Source organism: Pteropus alecto, unplaced genomic scaffold, assembly GCF_000325575.1.
Source record: "Pteropus alecto unplaced genomic scaffold, ASM32557v1 scaffold87, whole genome shotgun sequence".
In the NCBI taxonomy this organism is placed as follows: domain Eukaryota; kingdom Metazoa; phylum Chordata; class Mammalia; order Chiroptera; family Pteropodidae; genus Pteropus; species Pteropus alecto.
In genome coordinates, this window is record NW_006443225.1 from 19,142,729 (window position 1) to 19,159,944 (window position 17,216).

The 17,216-nt window shown below is 51.2% G+C and overlaps 1 protein-coding gene across 1 annotated transcript in view; it reads right to left on the bottom strand.

The window, feature by feature from the left end:
* ZNF704 (zinc finger protein 704) overlaps positions 1 to 17,216 on the bottom strand; it is a gene marked incomplete at its 3' end in the record, with an annotated part of 90,990 nt that overhangs the window by 19,000 nt on the left and 54,774 nt on the right. Inside the window, exons 3-4 of the mRNA XM_025041163.1 lie at positions 4,644 to 4,747; positions 4 to 195 (exon numbers count right to left, since the gene is read on the bottom strand). Coding sequence (XP_024896931.1) covers positions 4 to 195; positions 4,644 to 4,747 — 296 coding nt within the window. The remainder of the gene's footprint in view (positions 1 to 3; positions 196 to 4,643; positions 4,748 to 17,216) is intronic.

Below are 17,216 nucleotides of genomic sequence, written 5' to 3' on the forward strand. Positions count from 1 at the left end.
GGCTGCTGGCCTCGGCCTCGTCGATGCCGTCGTCGGGCGCGGGGCTGCGGAAGGGCTTGGCGCTGTCGGCGGACAGCGGTGGCGACGGCGTGGACGGGCTGGACTGGTCGCTGGGCGCGCTCCAGCTCCAGTAGCCGCCGCTGCTGCAGCTGCCGGACGCGGCGCCGCCCTCCTTCCAGGAGCCGCTGAGGCCCTCTGCGCGGCCGGCCAGACGGACAGACGGACAGAGAGAGGGACAGACGGACAGACACAGCGTCAGGAAGGCCTGCGCGCCGGGCCCCCACCCGCCGGGGCGCCGTCCGGACCCCAAACCGCGCCGCACTGCGGGCTACAGACACAGAGCCACCTCCACCGCGTCCCCGGTCCTCAGGCCGGCAGCGGAGACGGTGTGGAACCAGGGGGCGGTGTGCACGCCGGCCGGAGCCCTGAGGCGGTGGGAGCCTCGGCCCTCGTCACAGGGACATCACCTGTGGTCTTCTCCCGCCCCCAATTTCGCTTTCAAAGAGGAATTTCTCATAGGTGCGTGACCTTTGGAATACATTTACAGGAAAAGGTGGTCCGGGATCTAAGGATCTAAGAGAAACAATCATTTCTGGAGCGTTACCTGATCCCACTGACCTTATGACCACAGAAACTAGCACCTGACATGTGGTGCGTGTCATCTTACGAAGCTCATTCACAGCGTCTCATGCCCGCTTTACAGACAAGGGCCCCGAGGCACGAGGGGGTTGAGTGACCTGCCCTGACTGGTACTTGGGCTGGCGGTGCCGAACCCCGGCCGACCACTTGGCCCGTGGACCCTGTGTCGTGAGCACCCTCCTCTCTCCAGCAAAGCTGAGCTCAGAGAAGAATTTATTGGTAATAATTACTGATGAGATTGCTGTTGAATTTTGCCTTTCCACTCGTGGGGGAGACATGAAATGCTGGCTAATACAGAGAGATCTTTGCCCAGTTAGAATGTCTCTGAGAGGTTCTTTGAATCACTGAAGATCTGCTTTACCTTGCAAAACGCCTACTCTTAATTAGCTTTTGTATAAATTCGACTTTCTTTGGGGATAATTTCTCCTTCATATTTATGTGCATTTTGAATATATTAAAACTATATTCTAAGTACAAGGGGGGGGGGTGGAATCCCAAAATGCCTCATTAAAAAAATGCTGTTAACATCTGTATAATGAGCGATGAAGTGAAGACCCACAGTAGAGTAGCATTCGTGGACAAAGGTCTTGACAACCATCGCCTCATTATAGATTTCCAGCATATTCCTTGACTATGTCAAACAAAAAGTTCTATTAGAGGAATGAGGTTTTCAGATGAAACAGTGGAGGGAAGGCACCCATTTTCTGAAAGCGAGGCTCTCACGGAATCGCGAGGTCATTTCTGCTGGACCGTGCCCTTGGGGCCTCGATGAAACCAAATTAGCATCGCACTCCCTGCGGTGTGCACACAAAGGACGCGCTCACTGGACCCCGGTCGTCTATTATGAATAAGAAAACCCCATTCCACAGAGCGTGACTGCAAGAGGAGCCTGATGTACGGCCTTCGGTAATATCACCGGGTGTGACGAACTCCTGGGCAGGCTCGGGAGGCTTGCGAACATTCTGCCGCGTACACTTGTGGAATAAAATAAGTCCATGGTGCAAGGTGTGCGATCACGTTAAGTGTGAGGAACCGAGTTTATTTTGAGACGCGACCGTTATTACACTATGCTTCCACTGCTTCATGTCAATGCCGGAAGTTAATTTGCTTTCTTGGGAATGACGGTCCCTTTAAGGGATATTATTTCATCAGAAGGACGATGTGATATAGAAATGAATTTTTCAGAACACGGTCAGAAACAATTCATGATGTTTTTAGAGGGCAGTGTCTCTTTAACTTAAACGAGTGTTTGCCAAAAATGCAGACAGGCACCTCTAGAAGCTCACTGTATTTGCAGACCTCCAGCCTGACAAAGCTGGCACAGAAAAGGGTCAGGACAGTTTCCAAAAATTTCTAAAAAAAAAAAAAAAAAAAAAGCCTTTATTATCATAAACTTCTTTTCCTTCTTAAGAATTTGCTTCCTTTCAAACTTAATGAGGTATCAGACAATTTGGGATTACTAGTTGGGTAGTTATTTTTTAAATCACAATGAACACTAAATTACTCTCTTTAAACGACTGTTTGCATTGAAGAAGCAAAAGGTTTATTTTGGTTCTAACCTTTCAAGAGAAAGGAGCTTTAAAAACATTCTCAACTAAAGAAGAATGCCACGGTAAAAAGCATCATTGCATTAAAATATCTTCTTTCTCCTCTGAGGATTCCATGAAATTCTGCGGTTCCTTGTTTCTAGGATTGGTTTTGGGGTGCCTTCGGTTTCGCTTGTACAGCTATCTTCCTTGAGTGGTATTGCCATACCGAGAAAGGTAAATAGGGGTGCCTGCTAAAGAGGTCCCCAGGGAAGGGGTCCGGTCGTTCCACAGGCATGGCCAGGCCCATCTCGAGAGCGCCTTGTCCACCCCGCATCGAGGCGCCATCACCTGCCTGCGGTGATCGTGATGGTGGCGCTAGGAACTGGCCGTACTGAGCCGAGTCCCCAGCCTCGCGATCCTTCTCCTCCCTGACAGCCGAGTGGAGCACGTTTTGGGGAGGACTCACTGAATGCAACACACTGAACCCCTCACGCTTACGACCAAACCGTGGGAAGCACAGCTTGGTCTCGTAACTGCCCAGGCTGGCTTTCGAGAGGAGGTTCTCCCTTGCCGGTGAGTGGCCTCAGCGCATGACATGTCAGCGAACTGCACTCTGGCGCCTGCCCACGGCGGTCCTGCCCGAGCTCCGGTGACCTTCCTCTTGATGCGGAATCCGGTCTGTCCCACGCCTGAGGTTCTGAAGCATCCGACGGCTCCCTTTAAAACACGCTTTGCCCTTGGCGTCCACGCAACCACACTGCCCTAGCTCTCCGCTATGCCTCCGGTCAGCTGGCAGGCTCTGCCTGGGTTCTCTCCCCTCTGCAGAGTCCTCGCGTGGTGGCGAGCGCCGCAGCCCCTCCCCGCTCGGCCCCCTTCTCTTCACCCTCTGCCTCTCCACGATTCTCTCGGCCTGATCGCACCTGCTCTCACGGCTTCGACATGTCGCCTTCCGATTCGGCATCAGCAGCCCCGCCCTCTCTCCCCCGCGGCCCCCCCGTCTCTGCCACACCGTGTCCCTGGCGTGAACCTCAGGCGCTGCCTACCAGTCCTGCTTCCGCCTGGACCCCCTGTCTTCTTCAGCGACTGCACCTCTTGCTCCAGACATTCGCCAGCGAATATGTCCTTCTGCCTTTGTTCCCCGTCTCAGGGAAAGGGCCTCCTTGCCGAAGCAACCAACTGCCCGGCGGTCACCCTGGTCACACCCTCCGCGTCATCCTCTCCGTCCATCGCCCAGTCCTGCTGCTTCCACCTTCCTCGCATTTCTCAGTTAAGTCTTAGTCATTCCCCTCTGACCACCAAGGCGCGGGACACCCACGTGGTTTGGTTTTGTTTTGGTTGTTTCTTTTTTGGTTTGGTTTTGTTTTGGTTGTTTCTTTTTTTGGTTCTGCCTATAAACCCAACTGTAACTTTCTAGTGCCAAAATCACTCAATAACTGTCCTGTAGCCTCAGGACAATGTCTAAACTCCTAGCTAGACATACATGACCCCTCGTGATAGATCACCTGCCAGGGCCTCCAACGTCATGTCTTACTGCCCTCCTCATTTATCATACTGATTTCTATGAGTCCACCCTATGCCATAACTAAGACAGCAACTCTGAAATCAGAAAGCCACGGAAGAGAATTTCAGCTCTGCTATTTACAAGTCAATGAATCCCCACGTGCCTCAGTTTACTTATCTGTAAATAGTGGCAATGACATCTCATAGAGCTGTGAGAATTACACGAGATAAAGCAAGCCAAGCACTTTGCACATAGCAAGTGCTCAGGAAATGCTAGCCATTAACACGGCTATGATTGACAGTCTTTTTTTCCCTCAGAGAGATGCAACTCTGCTTAGAAGAACGGACACAGTTTTCAATGATGCACTCACAGCATCCAGCATAGCACCTAATAAATACATGCTGAGTGAATGAATCAACTAAATAATTCCATTCGATTAAGGAGTCTGGGATAATGCTTTTTCAGAACACTTAATCTTCAGAGTTCTTTGATCTAACTACTTCTCCAATCAATCAGAAATAATTGCCGGGGAAAACAACTTCATTAGACCAATCTCCATTTACCTGGGGAAAAAGGAGCATAATTACTGCAAAGATGTGTTCTGGAAAGGTGATGGGGTTCAATTCATGTGCATGGGATGGATGATGGATGGATGGATGGATGGATGGGAGGGAGGATGGATGGATGCATGCGTGCATGGACGGACGATGGATGGGCAGACAGATGGATGCATGCATGCATGCATAGATGGATGCATGGATGGACGGATGGATGGATGAGGTGTAGTGGGGTCTCTGGAAATATGAGGAGAAAGCTGATGGCTCTGAGGTCTCCATTTTGTTCACATTTCCCGCTGCTTCCTGCTCATGCTGAGGGTTAATTTTTCATCGTGTCGGGCAGGAATGAGGCCCCTCAAAGGCAGCTGTGCTCTCGGTGTCAGGGGCCCTGCCCCAGGCCCCAGACCCCAGACTTACCACTGGGCCGCACAGGAGGGCTTCGAACCAAAGGGCTGGTGGACAAGCTGGTTAGTACCATTGCTGCTGTCACTTTGTCCATGTCCAGTTCCTCTGAGGATTTCCTGGAAAACAGGGAGGGACACCGTTAACTGGGCTCGCCCCGCCCTGACCAGCGGCCATGCCGTGTGCCACGTGCTACCACACGTGTTTCCTCCTGGAACTCTTCCCCTTCGAAGACCCAAGGTTTTGCTAGTTGTATCATAGCGATAATGAAGCCGAAGTTCGGGGTGAAGTGATCCGGTCAGAACTCTGTGGCCTAAGGGAGAGACGAGTCATTCGTCGGTCATCTATCTAACGAGCGTTCACTGAGAGTGCGAGACGCTGTTCGCGGTGTGGTGGCAGGTGGGGAGCAGCAGACGGGGCTGGTAGGGACGAGCACAGTCATCAGGAAACGAACGAGGAACGGAATGATTTCTGACAGTGACGCGTGCGATGTGGGGCGTAAACGGACCAACCCGACAGTGGCTACGGGCGGCCGCACTGAGGTGGTCAGGAAAGGCTTCTCTGAGGAGGTGACAGCTGAGGTGATGTGTGAAGGGGGCAGAGAAGCGGCCGTGAGGGGGCGGGGAAGGCAGAAGGGACAGCGGGTACAGACAAGGGAGCAGCAGTGAGGCAGGATGTTTGCAGAGTGACCCCATTAGTGTGAGAAGGGGGGAAGGGTGCAGAGCTGGTCACGTGGGGTCCTAGGGCCACGGGAGGCGTCCAGTGTTATTCTAAGTGGAACAGGAAGTTGCCGGAAGGACATAAGCAGGCCTGGTGATGTCACAGGATTCGTATTTTTAAAATAATCACCTGAGTTGCTATATGGAGAATGGATTGTAGGGAAGGCGGATAGAAGCGGGAGGCCAGGCAGGAGAGAAGGGTTTGAGCTTGTTTCAGTAACAGAGTTAATAAAGAGACACAAAATGTATGCAGTACGCTGACATCAGATAAATTGCACCTCCCCCTGAGAGATGGACGTTCCAGATTGGGGAACCGTGGGAGAAGCTCAACAGAGGATTAATAAGCATATTGACAAATAGACCGTCACATTGACCAAGGCGGCTCTCACCAACAGGTGTGCTGCGTAATTTGTAAAAGCAACAGAATCGTAGAGATAGAAACTTCAGAGCACTGTTTCACAACTCAGTGGGAAAAGAGATTCTTAAACTGGAGAAAAATCAATTTTTTTCCAAATTTGGGGGGTGCTGCTCAATTAACTTCACGATGAAGTCATAAAAATGATTAAATTTGGCTCTCTAGCAACCTCCACGATGCTATAATTACTAAGCAAAGCTTACTCTTCCCATCCAAGGTCCCCGAAAGATGAGACTTTTTGAAATTTCCTCCTGTAGTTCTTCTCAAAGTACCTCATACTCCTTGGAAAACCGTCCCATTGAAAGACAAATCCCTTTTCTTCAGAGACTGGCAATTAAACGTGCTCCTCGAACGCAAGCTTGAGAGGACACAGTGAAATTCGCTCCGCAGACGTTCTCAAGACGACCTCACGTACCAGGGAAAAAGCCGCTCCGTCATTTGGCACACCGTTAGAAGACTTTACAGAATTTTACAACATCCAAAATTTGCCCGAACCTCGTACCCTGGCAGTCAAGGTGATGCCGGTTCCCTACGGAAATGAAGCCTCCTGCAACAGCACCAGGGGACAGCTCTAAGCACCTTCGCGTCATTTTGAGTGTTGTGGTCGTCACCCCACGTAGTCACGTCACAGGGGAACGGAGTAACGAGGGGGCCTCGGAGGAGAAGGGCTTGCTGTGTAGACTGCTGTGTAGACCCTGAGGCTCCTCCCGCTGGCCGCCCTGCGGGGCCTCGCAGTCAGGCTCGCTCCGTGCCAGGGTGGGGCACGGCAGGGGGCCACTCTGTCATCTCTCCCAAGACTGCTCTTCCCAACGGCCAAGGCTTCGCCTTTTCTCTTATTAACAGGAGGAGTAAGAATTCAGGTAAGAGGCCCTGGAGCTCGGGGCGGGAAAACATCACGACTGCAGAGAGAAGGTCCCCTGCCCTCCGCCCCGACCTCTACGTGGACGCCTTTTCCTCTTCCATGTCTTGGTTTCGGGGACTTTTATTTTTCCTTTCTCCATCTGCTTTGTGGCTTTTCTGATTTTTCACATCTAAAGTTTGTTTTAGAGGTCTAATGGACAATTAACTCAAAAGATGATGGATGTGTCTTTTTAAAATAGGAAGATCAACAGAGAATGTATCATTATAAAATATGCGGTGTTTTTTTTCTTTCTGCCAAAGTCTGCCACTGCATTTCGATATAATTACTGTCATGCAGCAGATTCCAGCAGCCAGCGTGGACAGAGGGACAAATGTCCGCATCATCGGAGTGTTTTGTGTTGGGATTGCCTTCAGGCTTCCCTTGGGCACTGCGGTCACTGATGACACCACCACACAACACGACAGCGACCAAGAGCAAAGGACCGCCCTGCCCACGGCTCCGTTAACCCGCGCTTCTCAGAGTGTGCTTATCGCGCCGTATGAAATGTTACTGGATCGCACGGCCTTGTGTTTTTGTTTTTGTTTTTAATCTTTGCTTAATTTCTTTTGGTACAGTGCTATCTAATTACTGATTAATTGGTGTTACAAATGCAAATCCTTATAATTAAACACGAAGAGACGATACGCGAAGTAGAGTTTGTCGCACTTTGAGAAAGCTGCCCAAAGGCCTTCCGGTACAGTTAGAGCTGCCGAGAAAAAAAGTCACTTGAGGTGATATTAAACATTCTCTCCTAATTTGAAATGGAATTTGAATCTACCACTGAAAAGCGATCACGTGTTTACACAAGGCCGAGACCTTCCCAATTAACCTTTCCTCCCAGACGTCGCTGAGTCTATTTAAAAAATAAGTCACATTCATTGTCATTCTGTGGACGATTTGTCCCTCGGGTCGACCTGGCTTTGATGGATGGGCAGGACTTCCAGGTGGGAGGATCGCATTTCAAGCCCTCGGCCTGCACACTGCCCGGGCGTCCTCGCTGAAGGACGCAGTGCGGGATGAGAGGTGACAGAGCCCAGGACGCTTCGCCGGGCCTCGGGCACCAGCCTCGGCGGTCTGTCCCGTTCTTCTCTGCAGACAGAGGACGAGCCACTGAACGTTCACGAACCCGGGAGACGGACGGACAATCAACCTGTATCTCAGAAACGGGTCAAAATGCAAAATGGAAAGACGAAAAGAAGCTAAAGGCGGCCTAGTTAGCTACTTTTGGTTAGATCTTAATTCAAACTCAAAGCACTAGACTCGCTAACTGCTCCCCTATGAACAGACAGTGTTACGTCTGTGAACGCAGAGTTCCCAGGCTGCCCGCCAAGGGTGTCTCTGGGAGAAGAGGGGGTGCAGACTCTGCACCGCTGCTGGCTGTGTGAGCTTGGGCAAACTACTTGACAGCTCGGAGTCTGTTTCTTCGTCAGTGAAAGGAGGCTAGAAACAGGTCCGTTGAGAAGATTCAAGGAGAAACCGTTTGCAGACACCAGCGCAGCCTGGTGCATAGTCAGGGCCCCGCGCTGTCAGCAGAATCACCCCTCCAACGTGCCCCCCCAGGGGGTGGGGGGCACCTCCCATCACTCTGGGCTCCCGCACCCACACGCCACTTGTTGCTTTGCTTTTGGTGTTATTTTTCACAAAGCGTCAACTGGTCCGACTTCACGGGCGTCATTGTGGCAGGCAGCGTCTGGCACGTGGCGGCCGTGGCCCTACTCAGGCTCGGTGGTGCCTTGGCTGAGACGTCATGGCTCCCGGGGACTGTCCACAGCAGCCGAGGCCTGGCACGCGGGGGGTTTCACGCTCGAGGGACCCTGCTTTCAGCCCTGGCTCCCGGAGCGCCGGCGGTGTGCGGGGCCGGGGGTCGGGGACACCCTGATTACGGAACTAGAGTCTCCCAGGCACCCTGCAGACGCGCCGGAGAAGCAGACCTTAATCAAACACATGCAAATAAACGTAAGCCTCCAGGCTGCCAGTGCTGAGAAGGGCGGTGCGGCTTTGATGAGGACCTGGGGGGCGCGCCCAGCTAAGGGACACCGCACCCGAGCACCTGCGTTGCCCAGCTGAGGGCAGGGAGGGGCTTCAGGCAGGCAGTGCAAGCACCTGTAAGGCCACCCTCCAAAGGGACAGAAGGGCCCCGTGGTGTCCGTGCGCTTGCAGAGGTGACTGCCCCGCGAGGGCTTGACTCCCGTCTTCAAGGCCCTGGGAAGCACCGAGGTGTCAAGCCGCGTGGCCTGGGAGAGGGCAGGTCAGGCTGGCGTGACCAGGCTCTCAGAGCTTTTCAAAAAGCTCGCTCTGGATGTCCGATGGAAAATGAATTTCTGGGGTTTGACAACCAGTCTTCTATCTGGAGAACTGACTGCCTGGCGACCGTGCAGCAGGGCGCGAGGTGACAGCATCTGTGACTGGAAGAGGGGGTCGGGAGGCGGGAGTGAGGGCAGCACCACGGCCACGGCTGCTGGTCTGGCCCCAGCGCCGGGCCGCGGCCGAGCCTGCCCGGCCAGCGACTGTTCAGGCCATTTTCTTCTTTCCAGCCACTTTCTGTCCGAATGCCGTCTGCTTGGGGGGTACGTACAGGTACTGTCACCCTGGCTGACCCACTAGCTAAGAGAGAAATGTTTTACACCCCCGAGAGCCCTAAAAGACATTTATCTGTAATTAAAGTAGTAACAAACGGAAATAAAAATGAAGGATACATTCTTCAGATTAGCACTAATCCTGTTCCTTAGCAACCAGTGAAATCTGCTGTCTAGACCAAATTCGATTACTTTTAAAACTTGTGCTAATCCTAAAACCAGGAATAGAGTCTGGAAATAGAATATCTTCTCCAGGGAAGGCCACGGTAACCATGCCCGACCTTGGAATTCTGGGAAAGCTTTCACCAAGAGTTTGGCAAACGGGATTCAGTTAACTCCTAAATGTGATTAATCCCCCAAACTCTGTTTCCGTTCTAAAGAAATCTTATAGCAAAAGCGGCCAGTGTTAACTCTCCAAATTCCTTTGAGCTGTTGTTTCTTTGAAGACAACAGGGAAGATTTAGGAAAGTTGACTATTGCAATAAAGCGTCCAGTGGCCTTGATCAAACAAGATGGGGCAATGAGAGCGAACACAGCCATCGTAACACAGGAGGCAACACAGGCCAGAGCTTCTGAAGCTTCCTGCGCTGCAGGATCGTTTCACAGAAATTTCTAACGTCGTGGGTCGATACTTTTGCAAAATACAAGAGAAGTCGGTGGGTGGGAATTGTGGCAATGTCACATTGCCATGAGAACGAATACACTGTTGTGTCCTCCGTGTCTCTGCCCGGCTCACTGTGGGCAGACATGCTGGCCCAGGGGCCGCACGCCAGGTAGCATGGAACCAGGCAAGCGCGTTGATGTCCCGTCCACTTCGCCCGAAAAGATGGTGCTCGGTCCTGTCCCTTGCTGCTCTGTCACTCGCTCTCTCCTCTGGGGCCCTCCCACCACTGACCTCGCCCCTGACCCTTGTCTCTCTGCCCACTGGACCCCACGTTCCATCATAAACAGCCCCTCACACATCCTCACCTTCCCCATCCACTGGGCTGTCCCCTAGGCTCATCCTCCTTCCCACTGGGGTCACTCACCCTCCTCCCCCACCCCAGGAGACCGTCCCTCTCCACCCTCAGGCAGAAAACCCTGGTCGCTCGAGGTTCAGCGGAGCGGTCACCTCGCTCTCTGCCCCTTCATAGTTCGGGCACCGGCCAGACTTTCCATCAGCACCTCTTCCCCTAACAGTCATCCGATGTTTTGGCACATAAATTATAGCCCTTATTTACACCTAGCCTAGAATTAGGACCCAGGAGATGTATTAAAAGCACCCACTAGCTTCGTCCCTTCTGTCCCCTCAGCCCCAACAGCGTCCGGCAGAGTGACGAACTTGAGAGCCAGTGCGGTGGGGTGGACTGTGTGCGGTTTCATCCCCAGCAACTCCGTTTATAGCTGAGCGAGTTGAGGCAAATCTCGCCGCTTTGCAAAGCTTCATGGTCCTCATTTGTAAAACAGGGATGAGAGTGAAACCGACCTCAGAGGGTTTGGAAGAATTAAATTAAATGATGTATATAAAATACCTGGCCTATACTAAACACTCAATAAACGGTAATTATTATTAACATCATCCTTTACCCAAATTCTTATTTCAGCTTAAAAATCTAAATTGTACCTACTGAAGTGTTTAGGTGAAATAATGGCAAAAACCCCCAAAAGTGTGAGCAGGGGATGATTAGACAAAACAAGATGGGCAACGCGGGCAAAACCTTTTGACTCTGATGTAGTCAAGTTTCTTTAATTTATGAGTTATTCAATAAATCAGTCATGGGGACATTTTTTTACGGGCCCTGAAACATGTTGGCCTGTCTATGCGAAACCGATTTCGTTCCGGTGTCTGTGATAATTCTTCTGTATTCACAAAGGCCCGCAGACCCGTCAGCGAACTCTGGAATGGCTGTAGTAACATTATTACATCATAAGGTCCAAGAACCCTGAACACAATTCCGAGTGACCAGCGGGACGTCTTGACGTGAGTGGCTGTGGAGCTTCACTCAGGGGAGTATTGTGAGCGTCCCAGGCGGCCTCTGCGCTTTGTAGGCTTGACGTTCCCGAGCGCAGCCAGCGTGCTCCCAGACTCAGCGTCTGCAGTTCTCTGCCAACCCAGGGCCCTCCGTGCGTGTGGCAGGGCCCTGCGGGAACTGTCATTTAGGCACCAGATGATGGAAAACTGGAAGGAATATGTCAGATTCTTGTGAGAGTGTGTGTGTGTGTGTCTGTGTGCATGTGTGTGTGCTGATGTCCTGTGTGGGTCTGTGTGTATCTCTGTGTGTCTGGTTACCTGAGAGCGTATCTTTGTGCGTGTATCAGTTTGTGTCCTGCGTGTCTCTCTATGTGTCTGTGCATGTGTCTGCGTTAGTGGCTGTCTGTGTGTCTGTATCTGAGTATACATCTGTGTGCGTCTGCGTCCTGCGTGAGTTGGTGTGTGTGTTTGTGTCTGTGTGTACGTGTCTCTCTGCGAGTATATCTGTGTGAATCTCTGTGTGTATCTCTGTGTGAGTGTGTGGACCTGGGTGTAGCGTGTGCGTGTCTCCTGGGGACACTGGTCGGGCAGGGCCTGCCACGTGTGCAGGGCAGAGGGGCCCGGGCGGATGGCAGTCTGCAGGCCACAGTCCGTCTGACAAGCGTCACCGGCAGATAACTGTAAAAAGGTCGCCTCTCTTGCTACATCTGTGTCCAGGTGGGCGGCTGGCCTCACTGCTCGGAGCCTCAGATCCATTCAGGCCTCCATCCTGGGAAGAGCATTCGCTACAGTTTACGGTGAGAATAGTTATTTCCTGGCACTTGGGAGAAAACGAATCCAGTGTTTTCTGGTTTGCTAGTTAAATAAAAATAAGGTGTCTTTAGTTTTTTGTTTTGTTTTTTTTTTAAATAAGGTTAAAAAAGACTGTCTTATTTATTTCTGTGGCTTCCTTTCTCTGAAATAGTAACGTTATGTTGGCGGCTGACCCAAACGTGGGCCGGGGTGGCTGCGGTAGCCATTTACCTCACCGTTTATGCAGATGACTCACATCGCCTCCTGCCGGGCGCCCTGGGAGTGAGGGGGGCCCCCGTCTGTCGGGTCCCGCAGTGTGTGGAGCCACCACTGCCTGAGTTTTGCAAAGGTGCCCAGTACCTGCTCTGGGGGTGAGGCCCTGACCCCCGGGGCGGCCAGTCAGCCAGGCAGAGGACGAGTGATGGACAGGGTCCAGGGGGTCGCTCACTCAGGCCCCAGGTGAGGGGGCTTTGGGGGCTTTTATTATATTTGTAAATTTGGGGTTATTTCATGCTTAACCTGCCTGGGAGCTACTTACAGATTCCAGTCACTCTGGCTACACCCGCGGCAGAATGGATGCGTCCACTGTCTCATGCTCTGAGGACGGGGAAAAACTGCTCTGTGGTGTGGACTGAATTAATCCTCTTGAAAGCTGTGTCAGTTCCAGATTTGGCTTTAAAAAATGGAATCTTTTCTCAAAACCTGTATCTTCTTTCTAATGATAGCTGATATTTACTGAGCATTTCCAGTGCCAGATACTTTATGTATGTTATTTAAGTTGCCACCGAGGGCTGGTATTACCACCCCAGTTTACGAATACGGAGCATTCGGTGACTTCCGAAGGGTGTCCGGTCAGTCGGCCAGGCCTGCCTCATTCCAGTGGCACACACTAACGCTGGTGTCACCATCACCTCGGCAACCTCGTTTTAAATGACATACTTGCCATCTTCTGTAATTGAGATACATTTGTGACACGAAACTTGTTTTAGATGACACATTTTTTTCTGTATCACATTTAAAATGATCTTATAATGAAAAGCATTTCTGTTATATACATGGGTGATTTCACATTAATGGGGACGTAGCATATGAAAGTTCAAGTTGACAACAAATGGATTAAATTACAGGCTTATTACTCACATTAAAGAAGTGTTTTGCTCTTAAAGGATTCTCTCTGGATTTTCTTTAAATAGAATTCTCATAATGTGCTTCACATGTTGTGAACGATTAAATGTCAATTCAGCTCATTCACCCAAATTCTATTCTCTACGCCAACGCTGGTTTTACTCTGTTCAGATGAACCACATGAAATTGCCGATACTCACTCCTTTCGAACCTACAAAAGTGGCAGTTTCATATGGTTCAAGTGATATCGGCTCTTATTCACCCGTTTCTCTTCGGTTTTGGGGGCTAGAAGTGAACGAACACATCCCCTTTTTAAATCGATTGTTTCAGACCAATGAGCCTGATCATGGTTCCCTTTCCTAAGGCGTGTGCTTTTATTTCTGGAGCCGGCTTTTATTGACGAGAATCTCCTATTAACAGAATTCAAGCACGCTTCCCTCCGTCACCCACTATGTGCAAAGTGCTGCTCTAGGCAGAATGCAGTGCCCCATGACTTGTCCAGGTCCCCGTGAGGCCTTGGGAAGCCCAGATCTGGGACGCGTGGCAGCGTCTCGGCCGCCCCCTGGAGGGCCAGACACAGACGGTGCCGGCTCGGTCACCCGTGTTATTTTTCATTTGCATCTGCACGTGTGTCTGTCGCTCTGCACCACTGCGACTGGACGGCAAATGAATTCGAGCTGTCCGCTCGGTGTCTTCTCCACGGACAGTGGTAATTCTGTCGTTTTTCCGTTCGTGGGCCGCGGTGCAACCTCGGCGCTGTGAGATCGAATCTGCGGATTGAGCAGTCGAAGGCGGACGGTCGCGCATTCAGCTGTGTGCGCCGGGTGAGGGCGGCAGGACAAACCGACACGGTCAGGCGCACGACGCAAAGGTCACTGCTGGGCACGACGGCAGGGCAGACACACCGCTGGGTGGCGGCCACCCAGGGCAGATCCCGTTTCCCGTAAGAAGAGGCAGGTGAATACAGGTCACTGACGCCCAGGCGGGCTCAGGCTCAGGCTCAGGCTCACGCCCAGGGGCGCCCACGGTCCAGGCAGAGCCGAGCTCGGCGGCTACTATTTCACATTTCTTCTGGAAACAATAGAGGTGGCTGAGAAGCCTGGGGCGCCGGAGTGAATATTTAATGTGAAAGGTATCACTAAAAACGCGCGTGACCAGGTGTAAACGTTAACTGCCACCCACCTCCACTGGTAACTTTCACTCATTTAGTTTGGCTCCCTAGTGCGGGGCAGTTGACGGGCGCGTTTGCTGTAATAGCACATTGATGAAACTGTAGCGGAATTAACCACTCAGTGTTTCCATCCCGTGCTATTATAGGGTTCTAAATATTTCAGATGCAAATAGGCCTCGATTAGTCGACAGCTCAGTGGTTACCCCTCTGTCTTCCCCCCAACCCCCATTTTTTTTGAATCATTAGGAAGGCTTATAAATTTGCCTTCCTACATAGTTGAAATGAAGCCGTAAACTTATGATAAGGAATTAACAAGCATACGGACTACAGAATCTGGACTTATTTGAAATTTGATGAGAAAACAAGCCATTTAAAAATGATAATAAAAATATGGAGGAAAAAGCCTTTTCGGTCTGACACATCTCTAAGTCGGTTAACGTTACTTTTCTCACTTGAATGCTCTCCCTCCGAAGATTCATCCAGTGCAGACAGAAATAAGCACCCGCTCTCATCTGCAGGCAGGTAAAACGTTCAGAAGTTTGGAGAGGTAGTACTAGCTGCTGTGTCAGTCTGAGTCCTCCGAGAAGCAGTCGCCAGGGCACGGTCAGTTCTGTAAGTGACGTATTGGGGAAGACGTCTGTGAAGGACGGAGGGGCTCGGAGCGTGAGGGGGCAGGGAGAGCGCAGCCCCGTGCAGTCTGACGCCTGCCAGGGAGGAGGGAGGTGAGGAAGGGCTGGGGAGGAAGAACCTCACGTGGTTCTCAGAGTCTCAGCTCAAGTGTCCTGAGCAGCCTGCCCCTTAGAGGGACAGTCCCACGTCAAGCAGAGTGGCCTGGTACCACCAGCCCCGCCTGCTGGGTCCTCAAAGAGGAGGACTTCCTGTCTCCAGAACTGTTGGAGGACCACTCCACTACGCGGCCAAGACCGACCTTTATTCCGGCTCCCGTGGGCTGTGGTCCTGCTGGGCAAACCCACGGCAATGACACGACTTCGGGAAGGGCATGTTACGCCCGATCACCGTAATAATTGTTCGAGGAAATAGCCTGGGTAAGGTGGGGCAGCCACGGTGACGGCTCACGGCCCTCCGTGCCCCCCGCCGATGCCCAGGCATGGCGACTAGCGGGCTGGACCACACACAGCCCCAACCGATTCGTGTGACAGGAAGTGCCACCCCATCAGTCTTCCGATGCATTTAATTCAGTTCCGTCTTATGGACTTTTTTTCAAAAACTGGAGTTATTATGGGATCGAGGGAGCCTTGTCTGAACAGAGAGCCAGTGTACAGACAGAGAGAAAAAACGCCTCTGGATGGTGACATGTCCACAGCAGAGTTCCCGTGAAGCTGCTTCTCGGGGCCGTTTATCAGGGATCTGGACGAGGCTGCAGAAACGCGTGTGGATTTGCCGACGGTCCAACCTCTGCCTGACAAGGATGGATTTCAGAAGCTGTTTTAAGAGTATATTAAATGGGCAGGAATACTCGCACATGTTAGTGTGAGAAAGTGGAAGGCAGCACATGCATTACAGGAAAAACGATCACACACTTCCAGGCATATGAGAGCCGAGTGATCGATTACAGCCCAGAGGAGCTTCCTGGGCTTAAATGACAGAATCCACTATTAGGAAAACGACCCCGGGGTCAGCCGGGGCGAGCTGTCACCTGAAGCCGCTGCCCCTGCATCCTTAGCACCTGCACACTGACCCTTCGCTCTCACGGTGAGAGACTCACCGCCCCGGACGGAACCTCTTCCTTTTTTCAGACGATTCGGTGTCTAGAAAGCTCTCTTTCGAATCGAGGCAACAGCAGCCTTTTCTTTACGTAGTTCAGGGATCTAGGACGACGAGCGGCACTTCTGACCCCTCGTCCCCATAAGTGACGATCACATTTGAAGGACTAGAATGCTCCCTGCCTGCAAGTCTTTTCCTTTTTAAAACAGATTAAACATCCCGTATGTCTTCAATGCTTTGCTCCAAACAGTCTAAATGTCCTAATTATCCAAGCTGCTTGCCCACTGTGAGATAAGCTCCGATTTGCTTCTGTCCCATGCTCAGGATTGAATCAGCATTTTGGGCAGGACGTGGCCGGTGCTCTGTGAAGGAAGCCTTGTTCTGGGAAACTCCTTTTTTTTAAAAAAAAATAACAGCTTTATTAAGATATAATTATATACCCCCAAATTCATGCTTTTAAAGCCTACAATGCATTGGGTCTTAGTGTGTTTGCAGAGTCATGCAGCCGCTAACATTTCTAGAACACTACCCTGTCGCCACCCGCTGGCAGCCACCAATCTACTTCCTGTCTCTGGATGTCTACTTCCTGTCTGCTCTGGACATGCCACACAAACGGGCTCACACGATGTGTGGTCTTTTGTGACCGGCTTCTTTCACTTAGCAGAATGTTTTCAAGGTTTATCCACGTTGTAGCCTGTATCAGAACTTCTTTCTCTATTGCTGAATAATACTCCATTATAAGGATACATCACATTTTATTTAACCATTCATCAGCTGATTAACTTTTCTCTTGTTTCCATTTTTGTTGGCTGTGTGAGTAATGTTTTTGTCAATATTCATACACAAGATTTTGTGTGGCCACGTGTTTTCAATTCTCTTGTGTATACACTTAGGAGTGCAGTTGCTGGATCATATCGTAACCTTACGTTTAACCTTTTGAGGATCTGCCAGACGGTTTTCCACAGGGGCTGCACCATTTTGCGATTCCACCAGGAATGTATGAAGGCTCCAATTCCTCTACAACTTCTCCAACACTTGCTATTGCCCGTCTTTTTGATAATCGCCGCCATGTTGGGTGTGAAATCACTTTGATTTGCATCGCCCAGATGACTAACGATTTCGAACATCTGTGCTAGTTTTTCATTTGTATATCTTCTTTGGAAAAATGTGCATTCACGTCCTTTGCCCTTTTAAGTTGGATCGTCTTTCTCTT